Source organism: Danio rerio, chromosome 17, assembly GCF_052040795.2.
Source record: "Danio rerio strain M-AB ecotype USA chromosome 17, GRCz13ab, whole genome shotgun sequence".
In the NCBI taxonomy this organism is placed as follows: Eukaryota; Metazoa; Chordata; class Actinopteri; order Cypriniformes; family Danionidae; genus Danio; species Danio rerio.
Genome location: NC_141037.1, coordinates 28,365,649 through 28,381,947, shown reverse-complemented (window position 1 = coordinate 28,381,947; position 16,299 = coordinate 28,365,649). Strand labels below are relative to the sequence as shown.

The 16,299-nt window shown below is 36.3% G+C and overlaps 1 protein-coding gene and 1 long non-coding RNA gene across 4 annotated transcripts in view; one reads left to right on the top strand and one right to left on the bottom strand.

Moving 5' to 3' along the window:
* Nucleotides 1-287: 287 nt before the first annotated feature.
* Nucleotides 288-11,932, bottom strand: grhl3 (grainyhead-like transcription factor 3). Of its 2 annotated transcripts, none has more exons than XM_087290620.1 (15): nt 11,823-11,932; nt 9,915-10,083; nt 9,765-9,829; nt 8,976-9,216; nt 8,709-8,785; nt 8,410-8,560; nt 7,901-8,012; nt 7,238-7,332; nt 6,118-6,276; nt 5,194-5,275; nt 4,484-4,617; nt 3,680-3,794; nt 3,507-3,592; nt 3,340-3,404; nt 288-1,296 (listed from the first exon to the last, which is right to left on the bottom strand). In XM_087290620.1, the coding sequence occupies exons 1-15, from the start codon at nt 11,837-11,839 to the stop codon at nt 1,179-1,181; spliced, it is 1,686 nt and encodes a 561-aa protein (XP_087146746.1). In that variant the 5' UTR covers nt 11,840-11,932; the 3' UTR covers nt 288-1,178. The 2 variants fall into 2 exon arrangements, with proteins under 2 accessions (XP_087146746.1, XP_087146747.1); XM_087290621.1 differs by having other exon boundaries at nt 8,988-9,216.
* LOC141378575 (uncharacterized) overlaps nt 8,995-16,299 on the top strand; it is a 19,476-nt gene continuing 12,171 nt past the window's right edge. Inside the window, exon 1 of one of the 2 annotated variants that reach the window (XR_015513432.1) lies at nt 8,995-9,242. This is a non-coding gene — a long non-coding RNA (uncharacterized LOC141378575). The remainder of the gene's footprint in view (nt 9,243-16,299) is intronic. The other variant, XR_015513433.1, reaches the window with a different exon arrangement.

Sequence of the window (16,299 nt, the reverse complement as noted above, 5' to 3'; positions counted from 1 at the left end):
CTCCTGTGATGATTGGGTTCAGGGGTAGGGAGGGTCAGGGCAATACAATATACGGTTTGAACAGTATGAAATTAATGGAAACCTATGTAATGTACTCACTTTTCATAAAGACAATTTTGACAAAGCCCTATATATATAGTGCCAGTAGCTGTCAACTTGCATTTCATTATGCAACAAAGACCCTCCTTTCAGCTGAAGATCTTCTTTAAAGTTCTCCTGCAGCAATTTTTGGATGACTTTTCCAGCAAGAAATATTCTTCAAAACAAATGACTATAACACCCGAATATGTCAAGTAATTTTGTTTTTATTTTCCTTACAAAAGCAGAGGCAGTAAAAAAGGGAAAACACAGCTTTAGTATATCAATATTGTTTGACAGCAATACAAAGCATTTGAAATGTACAAGTTTTGTGAAGCAAAACACACACAATGAAAAGTCACCATTATTTCAGCTGATATTGGGGCAAGTTCGATGTTGCAGTGGTTCATCCGAACTTTTTTCGTCTAAATGTTGGAGGACAAAGGGACTGGTTGTCCTGACAACCGTTACAGCCACACAGATTCGAAATGCGTGGAGCCAGTTTTTAAAATGTGTATCGAAACACTGACAGACATGCGGCTCTTTGAGGGTGGAAATGTGCGACTTTAAAGTCTAAAATACTCTTGTGTCTGTGGAGTGTTTTAGATGTGAAACTAAAAGGCTGATAGTTACAGCACCCTGACTGGAAGTATGCTGAAGTAACACATGGCAAGACTGATAAACATGCAAACCACCATCAGAGCAAAAAGCGATACGAACGCGTCACATCCTGTCCTGGAAATGATGGGCCTATCATAAGCAGCAAAGAGTCAGCTCCAAAAAAAAAGGCAAGTTCATCATTGAAATAATAACATATTACTCTTTTAAAACCATATCATCACGCGACATTATCATAATTACGTCTATTTACAATATTTACAGAGATCATGTACCTTATTGATCGTAATTGCTCGCGTTATAAAATAATTGTTGATAAAATAATAAAAAGGTACAAACGAGGTAAATGATATTTACACAGGTCAGCAGTGATATCAGGGAAAATGTTATAGCTGGCAGGCTGTAGCAAAGTGGCTCGCTGTCCTGCTTTTTTGATGGAGAGGCTGCCAGCAGCACCAGGTGTCGTTAGTAGATGATGTCATCTATAACTCCATAAGTGTGACCTGGTAGTGGTTAACGATGACTTCACTGATCTCTATGAGGAAGGCAGAGTGGTTGCTGTAATGCTCAATGATGTTGTCGTCCATGTTTACAAAGATCCTGTGGATGGTAAGAGAAAAGGAAGGAGTCATTAAAATTCTCATCCATATTTTAAACAATTTGAATCAGTGAAAAATAAATAAAACACTTTAATTTTAACTAAATGAAATTAATTTTAAATGGTTTAAATAAAATTAGACAACCTGTGGCGAAGAATAAAATTGTATATGTACCCAGCAGGCACACAACGTCATGACATTTTTTATTAGTTTAAATTTAGGTTGTGATGTCAGGTGACCAAAATTCAATGTCTAGCTAGTGTCAACGTTATTTTGACGTCCAATAACAGCATCAAATGTCGTTGATATCTGGTTGATTTAAGGTTTTGTTGGAAAGTGACCAAAATCTAACGTCAAGCCAACATGTTAAACCAACGTCAATATTGATGTCAAATACTGACATTTATTCGTCAGGTACAGCAACCAAAACCCAACGTCTAAAAGACGTCATATTGGTAACGTCAAGCTGTAACATCATTTGATATTTGGTTGATTTTAGGTTGGTCTTTGGACATTGACGTCAGCCTGACATTGGGCTCTAACATAAACCTAATTTTTTAGTTCCGAACAAAATGCAACATGGGTTACAACGTCAATCTCATGCCATCTTGCGTCCTGTGCCTCCTGGGTATTTTGAGATTTGCTTATTTAATGTCTTTAATATTCATTTCAAAATATAATTGATATAATGATGCTTTATATATTTATTCTTTTTGTATATAAAAACATAAACATACAGGAACTATATATTGATTTTCATGTGCCATTAAATTTAATTATTTTTGGAATGATCTGATACGATAACGAAAACCAAACTGCAGATTGCTTTTCAGCAGCACAAAAGCCTTCGCGCTTTCATTCTGACACTTGTTCGCTGACATTTGCACATCACTCCACAATATTTATTTTAGTCATTGTGACTGTGTTTAGCTGTTGACTGACGCGTGGATGAACTGTGGCCTACCAACTGCTGAAAGAAACCTTAATGCATTCCTGTACAATCTTCTAATACATTCATCATTCCTTCCCTGGGGCTAGACCCTGATTTAGTTCCTTAAAAACACAAATCTTTATCTCATGACTTGCGCAAACAATTATTTGGCACAACAGTCGTCTTCACTGGCCAATGTGTGCACAGTGTGCGGGTGTATGACAGACTAAAAGCGAGGTTCTGTGCTAGCTCTCCCTGCCCTCAGGGTGGAGGGAGTCTGATTGAAGATTGGGGCGAGAATGTGGCCCGACCTGTCGCTTTCTCTCAGCCATATCATCAACTAACGGCCTGAGGAAAGCTGAGCTCCAAGTTACACAGCTCTAGGCTAGGATGATTAAGATAAAATGCCTTTAATAGAGTCCTGGACATAACTCTTTGACCAATCTAGGTCAAGCGCTCCTTAAATGCTCTAGCAGGCGTGTGAAATACGCTCATCAAATTAAACGCTTTATTTTAATGCCTGTACTTTATGATGCACCGAGGTGAGTTATTTCCCACACATGCTCTGAAATGGATGAGTGAACAGGTAAGCGTAAATGGTGTCATGCGTGATCAACAAGCAAAGAGATAAATGCTGTTCTTATTAGTTTGCACGTAGTGTCTCTTACACAACCAGACGCCAGCCTATCAGAGTCTTGATCTGTACTGTTTCTCTCCAAGCTTCATAGACCACACATAAAAAAAAAGATACTACCTCAGTCAGTCAGATGACTCTACCTGTTGAAATTGTCCTGTCTTACTTCTTTTGTTTTGTTTTTAATTCACCCTCTCTCTCTCTCTCTCTCTCTCTCTCTCTCTCGTTTTTTTTTTTTTTTTTTTTTTGAAGGGGAGCAGCAATCATCACATTCCAAACTCTATAGATCTCCTGTCAACCCGGTCTGTCGACTTTGCTTCCTGGCAGCTTGTCGAGATGGAGCTCAGATTGTAAGAAAAAGGTTTAACGTCTCAGCGTTTCGACATCCCTCTATCTGCTGTTCGTGACTTCATCACATCGTCTAACTGTCCCCAAATGTTTCCGCCCAACGGAGTTCGGCTTAAAAATAACACACTCACCCTCTTTTGCACTTCTTGAAAATTTTCCCAATGGTGTCTTCTTGCATGCCATACTTTTCTGAAATCTGAGAAGGCAGAAAGGGGACATGAGTCACGTCTTAGGTACAGTTCGTCTCCAGGGCTGAGGTGAGAATATGTCTAACGGAAAGAGAGGTTAGAAAACTCACCGCTTCTTTAAGGCCCTTGAGGTTTGGCGTGTTCAGCATGAGGGCATCAAATACTTCCTCAGATTCTCGTCTGACGTACAGGAGGACTGCGGGGAAAAAAGAGTTTACTATCAAAACACTGTGGGGTTGAAAGATTCCTGCATCCCTAATTTGATTAGATACTTCTCCCCTACCTCTCTGCTCGTCTCTGCGGGGTTGTTTGCATGGCGGGGAGCTGCTCTGCTCATTGGCGTCTGCGTAACGTTTCAGCGATGACCTGTCACTTTCCTCCAGGCTAACAGGGGGTACCTGGACAATAACAAACAGATAAAATCAAAGTTTGTCACTTCATTTCCTGCCTATTGCGTGTTGTCATGCTGATGATTACAATGATAGCGACACTATCGCAGTGACATCTTGAATGTGAAAAGGTGTGACATCAAAAAACAAAACGTAGCATTATCTCATGACTTCCTAATCCTTCCCTAAAAGGCAAAAGTCACTACTACTGGCTCTGGCTAAATGTTAAAAGTTCAAACGATTGTGATGTTATGAAACGATGTCGAAATTTCAACACGCTAGTCTGGACTGTGGGAATAAGGCCTGTTGGAACAGCCTCCATCCCTCGTCTCTTAGCCTGTGTAAACACAGCTGAAAAGCATCTCTCGAAGAAGAGTGTGTGCACACGTGTGTGTGTGTTTGAGCTCCCACGGGTTAATCCCAGTGTCAGTCAGTGCGGCAGTCGCCTCCTCAGGTGAGTTTCACTCTCTGTCGTGTAAACTCAATGCACCAGTTAGCATGTCTGATCTCGAGATCGGCCTATTCCAAGCCCACTTCTTTCCCACCACATTTTTTCCCACACTTTTCCTTTCTCGCTCCCATAGTCTCGGCCCTCAGGGTGTTGGTGAACATGACTCGACAATGCTGCGGTAAGCCACATATCCTAGGATATAGGGAAAAGTGTGTGTGTGTTTGTATGTGTGTGTGTGAATACGTACCAGGCCACAGCGCTGCATTGTGCTGAAGTGCATCTCTGGAATAAATAAAACCGGCTGAGTGACGTGATCGTCTAGAGTTTTAAAGTAAGTCGAGTCCTTTCCAACAGAGCTGGAGACTAGGGCCTGTTTACAATCTGAAATAAAAAAAAATGTTAGTTTAATGCCCAAAGTGATGACAGAATATGTTTCTCTACACTGTTAAACCCAAACAGTTAAGGTAGCTCAAACCGTTCAAGGAAACAGATTGCAACAAACCAATTAAGTTCAAAAACTAATCCTAATGAGTATTGTGAACTTAATCTATTTGAGTAAATGAAGCAATTTGACCACAGTAAAACCCAATAAATCAAGACAACTCAAACCTACTGAGTACTGGAAAACTCAATAAGTTAAGGCAACTCGAACCGTTTGAGGAAACCGAATGCTCAACCGAGTTCAAAAGTCTTTCCAAATGAGTAGAATTAACTTTCAGTACATTTTGAGTTAACTACATTCATTTCATTTGATAAAGTTGACTGGTTTTGCAGTGTAATCTCTAGTGGAAAACAGGTAATTTGAGATTAAGAGCCCTTATCGTCGAAAATATGTGTGTAAAAACATTCAGACTTGTAGCCCAGGAAGCGGGTCAAAATGCTGAAATGGATAGAATGTAGGTATAGGGTCAGTTCCTGAGCGTCTCATGTTGTATTTATGTGACTGATTGTACTCACTGTTATTGCTGGAGTCTGCAGTGTTCTTAGTTCTCCTCTTGCTTCTCTTCCTCTCCTCATCTCTCATCTTCCTCTCTGCCCCCTGCAAACATTCAAAGTCGATAAAACATTAATAATCTGATTCTGTTTTAAAAAGAAATCGCCAGAAATTATATGTAAGAACATTTTAAGAGTTAATTTAAAGGATAAACAGTGTTTTTATGACCCTTTGTAATTTTTTTGGAGGAAAAAAAAATGACAAGCCTTCTTGTCAACAACTCTGAGTTGGTATCTAGTTTTGGTGCCAGCTGACTGTAGTAGATATGCATCTGATCCAGCTAGAGAAACCACAGCATTGCAGTAATGCACTTCGTTCACCTACTGCTGCTAAACCAGTTAGACGTGTGTTAAATCTAACCTTCCCATCATGCATTTCCACACACAGACTAATAACTATGTCCGCTGCGGAACGTACAAGCGGGCTTTAAAGTGTTAAGGCCTGATATGGCGGTCTGGTTACATTATCTGATCAGCTCAACAAAAGGATCAATCAATAGGAATCAGAAGATAGAGGTTCTAGAAACATTAACAGCGAGATAGACAAACTGAAAGAAAAAACACACGGCTCTGTTTTTTTTTCTGCTTCCTTGAAAACATATACCACGTATCTGAAAATCCACCATTAATTGGTCTGAGGTCAGAGATTTTTTTGACTAAATAAATTAGTAGGACACGATGACTGTGAGTCAGCAATGTGTTTATGACACACAATCCAAGATGAGCTAATGCACACCCTGATAATGAATATAATTAATGTCCTGATGCGAATTTTAGGTTAAGATACACTTATTTTATATCATGATTGGTACAGTTATACAAACATTACTTGTATATATGATTTTTTTTTTTTTAAATACACATTTTACACATTATTGGGCACCTCACCTTATCGCAGAAGATCTTGACTTGACAAACAGCTCGGTGAATGAGACGGTTGTTCCCGGAACTGAAATCATACGTATCTATCTGAAGATTCAGAGGAAGACCCTTAACTCCCTTCTGCGAGGAGAAGTCAGTGCTCAGTGAATTGATGCCAATGTGCACCTGAAAAACACATCAGAAGCATTAATTCTCAAGAAATTGCTACATTTTAGAAAGAGAAATGCAGTAAAAAGTTACACATGGTGCCGTGTGGTTCATTCTCAGGCCCGTCAAAAAATAAGTCTATGCTAAGTCTCTAAACAAAAGGAAGGGTCAGGGATGATACACATTAGATGTGTCATATGCAAATGAGTTCAGTAATTCCAATTCATTTCAAAAGAAAAGGAGTGTCCATATGGAGAACAGCATGGCGAAATCCAACAAGTTGCAACTGGCAGCCAAACAACAATAAAATTTAATCACCTAAATAATATGGATAAAGTTAATTAATGATGTTAAATCCCCCCAAAAATGTTCCTAGTTACTTATAGTTGGTGATTCTGCTGTCACACACTGGAATACAAAAACGAAGTTGGAATATGTCAATTCAAATTCAGATTTTTTTAAATGAATTGTTGCTAGCTAAGCATTGTTAAGTTCTTATAAACTTTAATTATAAGCTACATTTGTACTACAACAGCCCGAGTTTAGCCTTGTTTGTGTTTAGGCTTCATAATGTCTATTCGGTGTTAATTAAACACAAAATTATTTGAGGGGTCCTAATATTAATGACTTTTAACATGTTGCTCAATTTTATTTAATCAATAAAAATGTGTTAGACTGACAGTATTCTTTCATTTCATCTCTGCTCCACCTGCTGTGAGTTTCGTTGTCCCACCCATCACTACCTTGGGGGCATGCTGAAATGAGTCCTATTTCTCTTTCTTTTCTTCCCTGCTTCCTTCCCTCCCTCTTTCTTTTTTTCTTCTCTTTTTTGATTCCCTATGATGACAGGTGCCTGAGGAGGCCGCATACCGTAGATACCACTGCTCTCTGACACTCCTCTAAATGATCCTCCTTTCAAGCCATCACTTAACAAAAACAAGTGACAGGTGGATCTGTGTGTTGCTTTTTGATTTTGTACCTTCGCTTCTTCATTGGTGTTCCAGATGAAGGACAGCGCATTGAAAGCAACTTCTTCCACGTTACTCACTCCACTGAAAACTTCCTTGTAGTCAGCTGAAAGTCAGTACAGAAGAATTTATTATTGCAGATCTCTATGAAATTAAGTACACATCAATCAAAGCATTTAACATTATATGACATCTGACTTTAAGAGCTAATCATGGGTGCGGCGGTAACCGGTGTATAATAAAAACATCTGATATTGTTCTTGTCATGTCAGATACAAAGAAAGCGTCTGTTTTTATGTTTAAAAAAAAACGGTTGTGAAAGTAAATGTCAAAATATGAGTCTATAAAGTTTGAGCATTATAGATGTATTCACTTAGAAATAAAGCAATGTATGTTTATTCTGATCTTTACTCAGTTAAATATTAAAGTCAGTACGTTTTACAAGATTATTGCTGACAAATGGGTATAACTTAATTCTTCAAACAGTATTTTAATGTCATCAATGTAAATACAATGTAAAAATGTATTTTTTCTCAACATATGTTCTCTAACGATGCATCTTAAAATCAAATTTTAAATCTTGTAAAAATATCTTTCAGGATATTTAGATGTATCAACTGTTAAAATATGTTATCATCCATGTTATTTCAGTGTAGTAATGCTGAGATACTCACCGATATCAATGACTCTTTGTTTAACGGTAGGCTGTCGAGCGTGCCAGTGGTTCCAGTACTTCAACTGCATCTCAGGACTCTTGTCATTCTCAAACACTGCCATGATCACCGTCTGAGAGAGAGAAAAAAGAAGGATGATTAGTGTTTTTTAGACATTGTGCGACTCTCTGTTGAACAAATGATTGTCTCTTTGTAAGTCACCATGCTAATACTCCTTTCTTTCTGCTTTGTCAATGACCATAGCAATGCTTGCTTTAAAAAAAAGAACAATCCGTCTTCTCCGTCTCCTGGGTTTACAAAATTGTCGGTATTTGAGTTTACTCTAAAGAGTTTAGAAATCTTTTTTGCTGTTACAAAATGTCAAACTACTGTACTTCAATAGAGGCTAGACTTTAATAGAGGCGTTGGAGCTAAAACAAAATAACCTGTTATATCGCAAGTATGAATTCTTCTTCACATAGGCTTTTTGGGAAGTTTCCAATATGTGCAATCATAGAAATATAACTTACTTTTACTTTGCTGCATGGCACACCAGCAGTGCTGTCGACCCCCTGCAGTGTAATTGGGTAAAACTGGCCCTTGTTGAGGTAAACCATGGGGATTTCTGTCGTCTTGTGCTGGGAAGCTTGTGGGGCACCGAGAAGGAATTGGAAATCATTCCTGCGAAAACATTCAAATGCAAATATATTAATGCAACAGCATTACTCAGTGTTGATTTTTTTTTATGGCTTGCATAGGATCACCAAGTGACATAGTTATTTTTATAGAGGCAAAATGCATGAGAATTGACCGATTTGTAAAGTCTTACCTGTATCTTCCTGGAGAAGAGTAGGAATCTGAGTAAACAGGGCTTGTCTGTCCCCCAAATCCATTGTGGCCAATATGCTGTTTTTTGTGAAGTAAACAAACAGATGTGTCACAAATTGATCATAATTATTAAGTAAATACAATAATTAAGAAGACATTAGTTTCTATGACTAAAAAGACATAAATAATATTTAATATAAAGATAACCTAAAATTGAATGTTGTTATATTACTGTATATTGTAAATGTGTGTTGGGAAAATGTATTACATAAATGCGGACCTCAGGTGTGGCCTCCAGAAAGGTTTGATCCGGTTGCCATGATTTCTGCGACGGTTGAGGCAGGAGAGAGTCGAAGATGTTGTTTAGGTTGACTTGCTTATCATAGTTGTCTGTTGTGTAGCTGTCGGTGCTAGGCTTTGAGGGGTTGAAGGACATGTTTTCTGAAAGGAACTTCATGATGTGAGCGTTCTCCAGCGGGGCAAGTTCAGGGGAAGAGCTGTTCGCCGTCCTACAACATAAATCACATGACGTATCGTAAGTCTCCTTGTTTCGAATTATGATTGTGTTTTTATCCTACTCGATCACTAATGCTATTCACACAAGAGCAGCTGTTAGCTACCTATACAACGATCACAAAAAATGTGTCAAAGTCAATAAAAAGCTTTACTCAATCTCCGCATTGTTTATGGAGCTTTCAGTGCGTGAAAAGCCAAGCCAAACACATTGGGCGGGAGCTGTTTGCCACCTAACGCTGACTTTTTTTTTACTGTTTGAGTTTCTCGGCAGGGTTTGACATCGGGGAGACCAACAAGCTCTGTAGGCTGCTATTTTTCACTAGCACAAAAGGGTTGCTGAGTAGTGACTCAGTCTTTTTGGGATGGGTTGAAGCAGAGGATTAACAGCTGAACAAGCTCTGACCTCAGATAATCTTGGCTAAATTACTCAACCTACCAATGTGTTGTGGCATTATACATCTGGATGACCTACTGTTGCGACATATATTTCTTTCTGATACTACTGTATAGTATGAAATCCATAGTAAATGATAAAGCTCACCTCTCCATTGATTTGTACATGCTGCTCTCACGGGCACATGATGTCATCTTCTGCTCTTTTGAAGGCTTAAAGAAAATACATTAATAATGTTATATGTGTATCTAAAATCAATCATATTTAATCTTTAAAAATGCTGTAATCTTGTGCTACCTTGCAGGCATCATAGAGAAGGTTTAGAGTAGCCAGATCTTCATCTGAAGCCAGTCTGGGTTTAGTTTTACTGAGGTTACCGCTGTCCATGTTGGTCCAGTAGTCCATAACGTAACTTTCGTATGTGCGTATGTGGCTGAAACTCTCGTTCTGTTGTACCATGAGAGCCCTTGGGGAAAGACAAAGGCGATTTAGCACAGATAAAACATCAAGATTTGCCTAGCAAAATAATTCAACAACAGTTCAAAGGCCACAGAAATGTGCCTCTGGTGCACAGAAGACACTCAAAACCACAAAACCGCCAGGTCTTCTCAACAAAAAAAAAGTTAATTAACAGTTTCATGTCCATAGCTTGTTATTCATGAGTGTTTTCGGCATATTTATGGTTTTGAAAATGCATTATAGACACTTGAGCTCCTTGTTGACTGCTTTTGGTGTTGACGCCTCAGATTTTACGCATTTTTCTGTCGTTTGAAATGATTTATTGTTTGGGTAAATTACAGTACACAACCTGAACTTGCAGTAAAACTTTATTTTGATGGTGCTTTTGAATATTAGAAGACTAATATTAGAAGACTTTACAAGTACTTGTCAACTTGCCCTAACCCCAACCCCAAACAGTCATGTAGATGTAGACCCATGTAGATGCAATGTAACTTTAATTCAACAAACGGACCATCAAAATAAAGTGTGACCGATCTAATATTTGTGTCATTTTACAGATTTATATCCTTCAGACCTATTTAATGCTCAATAACGCCTTAATAACCATAAAATCTAACAAAACACCAATAAACAGCAGCCCACTTTCTCCTCTCATCTACACTCAGATGCAGAACCTAAGTGAAGGGACTTAATGTTAACTTAACACAAGCACCACAAACAAAAGACAAGGATTTGAAGAGGATCGCTAACTCCTCAAACAGCTGGATTTGGTTTGGGATTTTCCCTAACTAAAAGGATTAGCAACAAGGTGGTCCGCTATGTTGAGCTCAAACGCAAACAGAGCCGTTTAGGCACCTGTGCTCACACTTAAATTAACGAAAAATTACAAAGACACTGATATTTACTACTTCTAGACACCTGCATGTTGACACAAACCTGCCCTCTGACACTTTAGCACTAGAGTAATGTTTCTTCAGTTTGTGCACACACACACACACGCACATTCGAGCCCCTAGGACAGTTACAGCAGGCTGTCAGAGAGAGTGTGTGTTTCTGTGTCAATTTTCAGCAGAAAGGATCTCGACAAAGCCATTCATGTGGGGGCCGGTTTACACATGAGCAGAGGGAGAGTGGGAGAAGAGGAGAAAGACATTACTCAAGAGGAATAAACAGCTCAGAAGTACAAACTATAGCACATCCCACCAACGAAACATCATCAGATGAGTCATAAGAATCGGCTCATGTTGAAAACAGTAGCTGATAAAATATATACCTGTTAAAAAATAGTAAAATCTGTAATCTAATAAAACATTTGGGGGATTTTTGACAAGTTAAAAATCTGCGCATCCCACAAAAAAATGTACAAATGAAGAGTTTAGATGTGAAAACATCTAAATGCCATCTGAAATGTTCCTCTAAAATGATTGTTTTTTACCAAGCTCCACTGTGTTTGTTCAGTAATAACCCTTTTATGTCAAATGACGTTATCCTTGTCTTTAAAGTGAAATATCTCAACATAAACAATGGAGGCTGAGAAAAATGTTCATCTTCGATTGAAATTTCATACAGCACTTACAGGTTTTTGCATCTGAACTCTTCAAATCTGATCTGATTAGTCCTAGCTTATGTGAGCATATCTAGACAGTGGATGATTTGTTATAATAAAGTTCTATCTTGGATTTTTGTAAAGCAAAAATAGCAACAAATGCGTGTTGTTTGTGTAAATATAATCATAACACTTACTCAATCTCCTTGGTCATGACTCCTTGTACAGGCAGTGCTGATAAAATCCTTAGTTTGGTATCCTGTCTCCTCTCTGAGGTGTGCTTGTGGTTAAATATGTGTGTTTATGTGCTGAAAAATGAAGTGGCACTTTTTAATCCATCTGGCAGGTTGGCTGCTGTGCTCTGATTGGCTGGAAGCCTGAGACAGGTGTGGGATAGGACAGGTGTATCCTCCCTTAACTGTCTCAGTGCTGGAGAGAAACTAGTGTGTGGGGAGGAGGAGGAGGGGGGTTAACTCATTAACACCTCGTATAAAAGACTGAGAGTCTCAAACTAGAGGTGTGAAATGCATCTTATTTGGGATCAGAAACCAAAGGTGCAGGTGAAAGAACAAGGTTTTAACATGCAAATGAAAGGTTGTGTAATTTTGTCAGTCTCTAATTCAAAGAAAAGTTTTGGCTGCAAGATTTTATGGTTTCTTCCATTTAAATTAGCATGTCTGAATTTATATATGCAAGTTGCAAATGAAAATCATTTTTTAAAAGAAGAAGTTATAATTATTTCAACTCATCATTGTACTGCATTTAGATTTTACCTGCAGTAAAGTGCAGTTTATTAATTTTACATAGAAAACATATTTTTTTCAAAAGATTTATTTTTATTGGTTTGTGCATCATGCTTTATTCTCTATGTGCATTATGCTTAATTCTCTTAATTCTCTATTATTTCTAATGCAAGTTGCAAATGAACTTAGTATTAAAATAAGAAATGACAAATGTTTAAGCCCTCTGTTCTAACATTTCCATTTTTATTCTCATTCATTTAATTAAATTTGACTTTATTTCATTTTTAGAGGAAGTTGTAAACAGTTTATATGCATTCAATTATTTCCCACATTATTCTGCCAACACGTATGTTTGTAGGTACAATGCTTAGCATGTATTAGTAAAACCCTCACAAATCTACCTTTTATATTTATATGTTTAATAGGAAGCTATACAATACTATATTTGTGCATATTAGATTAGTCAGTACTGAAGCCAAATCTGGAACTTATCTAACAAAATAACTTACAATAACGGTCCAAAAACTAGTACACTTAAATTTATGTTGTAGAAAAATATTAAATACATATTTTAAAAAAAGAGGACAAATCAAGAGAAACAAACAAAAGGAAAACTTTAGTTAAAATTTTCTTGGTTGTTTTTCCCAATATTTTGCTTGAATGTAATTGTGGTATCTTTCCATTTCTGAATATGTTTGGTGACTAAAATATTATTTGAATTAATATATATGTTTAATAAATCTGTTTTGTTTAAATGCACCAAAATACATTGCCTATATTCACTGAAAAATGGAACAAAACATTAATTTTCAAAATGGGGTGTACTCAATTATGCTGAGCACTGTATGTGCCCCGTAATTAATTATTGATCATTTATTTTTAATTTGTAAAATAAAGTATTAATGGATTTCTTTTCCATTTTTTACGTGATTAAAAAAAACTTAAAGAATACATTTAAATTTGTTTTTTAATTATTTACTATGGGTTGTTCATGCATGATTTGTAAAAAAAATTCTGCTGCATCAGAATGATTTTAGATATGGATTTCAGATGGGAACTGATGCAATCAGACAAAAGCTTGCATTTGCTCCATTAATATTTTTAAAATCTTACTTTTTGAGCTGCACTTTTATTAATATGAATGCATTTAGATTTTGTTTCTTGAAAATCCCGTGCTCAGCATAAATTCAGGCAATATATTCCAAAAAACATTACAACCTACAAAATTTTAACTAATTTCTTTGCTTCTCTTGATTTTTCCTCTTTATAAATTAGTATTTGATATTTTTCTATAACATATAAATTTGGGTTTGCTAGTTTTTGGACTGTTATTGTAAGTTATTTGGTTAGATAGGCTCCAGATTTGGCTTCAGTACTGACTAATCTAATGTATATGCACAAATATAATATTGTATAGCTTCCCATTAAACATATAAATTTAAAAGATAAATTTGTCAGGGGTGTATTAATATATGATGAATACTATAGTAAGATTAATTTTGATTTAATTTTACATATAATCATTTAGACCCACTTGAGTGTTTTTAATTACTGTGTACATGCATAAATTTACACTGATGCTTATTACAAAAACCTGCATTTAAGCATTTAACCGAAAAATAGTAACTAGTTACCGTTACTAGTAACTTCATTCAAAAATAACTCAATTACTTTATCGATGCTTACACTAAAAGTATTGCATTACTGTTAAAAGTCATTTTTGAGGTACTTTTCCAGAGAGCATTTTTAATGCTTCCATTTAAGCCCTTATAATGTCACTTAAGTGCTGCATGGAGAATACACGGTTAATCAGCTTCTCAGTATTAAAATTCATTTACATTCACACAAACTAAAACACAAAACTTAAATAAAAATTAATTTTTACACACTATTTTTTTTAAGTCAGACCAGCAGAATTAAAATAAAAGGTGATAAACCAGCTAAATAATATATTCAGAAACAAAAAAGCACTAAAGTTGCTTCAGCGTCATAAAAGTTTGTACTTAACCCATAAACATTCACAGCTTGAGTATGAAAGTAGCAACAATATACAAAAAACAAAAAAACCTTAATGAAATGAAAACATCACTCAGAATCTATTTGGTAAAACTCAGCACCAAAAGAAAACTGCTATTATATAACTATAAATTATATGCATTTTAACAAAACAAAAACATAGCTGTATGTATTTTTAACATTATCTATGTCAATAATTTTCTTTGCCAGTACAGTAACAACTTAACAACTATGATTTTTATTAAATAATTGCTCTTTATTCATGGTAACATGCAACATCAGATGCGCACAGTATTTCTGCCTTTTACTTTAATGCATTAATATACCCCAGACCTGCTTGCGTTTATGTGCATCTATTAATCCAAGATTTGTTAAGACCTCAGGGTATCTGGTATAGTGTCACAAAGAGTGCGTGCTCTGTGGCCTGCCCTCACGCACACACCCACGCGTGTTTCACAAACACACAGGCACACACCGAACCTTCGGGCACTTTGGAGTTCAACTAAAAAAATGTGCAGAAGAAATAGATTATCAGAAGTAAAGAAGGAAGTCAGGAATGCTGCTACCACTTACGGGAAATGAGCATTGCTCTACACAAGTGTCATTTCTTATGCGTTAACATGATGTGGTTATATGTTGAAATGACTTTCCATTTGCAGTTTAAAACCCCATGTTGCACTGTAACAATTATTTTGTTTTTCATAAAGCCATAAAGTTATCAGATTGAGTGTTTTACAAGAAGTCTATCTCTAGACTTTGATATGCAGTTACATACAGCAAAACTTATACAAAATGTATTATTAAAATATAGAGCATTCTTATATCAGTGTTTCTCATAAGTTTATGTTTATGTTGTCAGTGGGTTTATCATCTCACTTCTGTTATTGTCCTTTTCAGCATGAGTTTCCTGATATATTGATTTTAATGATATACGAACTAAAATGCATCTCTGAGTTGCAATGACTCTCCATTTGTCTTTCGTTTGTCATTATCATATGACTGAGAAGAATTGGACTGATCTTATGGTATAACGTGGGCTGATTTAAGACTGGGATCCGCAGGTGTGAACGGTGTGGTTGAGAGTTTGCTGTTTGTGAATGTAAAGGGAAAGAGCCATTAGAGCAAGAGGCTTTTTCTAAAGGGATCATTTCACACCTAGAAACCGCGCAGAAAACTCAGAAACCAGCACCATCATTGGGGTTGGTATGTGTTAAAGAAGAAATAGGAAAGTTGAATATGATAATCCGTGACAAAGGGGTTGTTTCTGTTGTGCTGTCCTCAAAAACAGCAGGGACTCTGTTTCTCCTTAATCTAAAAGGCTTAATATGGTTTTAAGTCTATTTTAAAATGAATGTCTGAGTGAATAAGAACTAAATATATATCAAAATGTAAAATTTAAAACAGTAAAAAAGGTTAAAACAGTAAGAATTATAATGAGTAATATGATATAAAGAGTTAAAGCATATAAAGTGTAATATGATACTCATTTCACCGTGGATCTAAAATGATGCAGACATTTTAATTACAACTTTGAAGTGAATAAAAGAAAATATAACAGTAAAGTGAGTTTTTATTTTTAAACCACCATAAAAATGCACTTATTAAAAACTGTTTAAAATGAACGATTGATTAAATGATTGAAGAAATGATTTAAAAGGAGATTGAAAAAATTTCCAAGATAACCACGATTAAACAACTCTAATGTTAAGATATGACATACAAAAACATGTAATGACAGAAAAATTAATTAAAACAATAACAGGGCTCATGTCAGGACTCACACTGTTTTTCTTCTAGTTGTGGATTATTCAGATGGTTATTACATACAGCCAAGGAACATAATAATAAAAGGCTGACTCACCATGAATGAACTCCTGGCACATCTAACTGAATTCTGGATGCAGGGAGTTTTAGA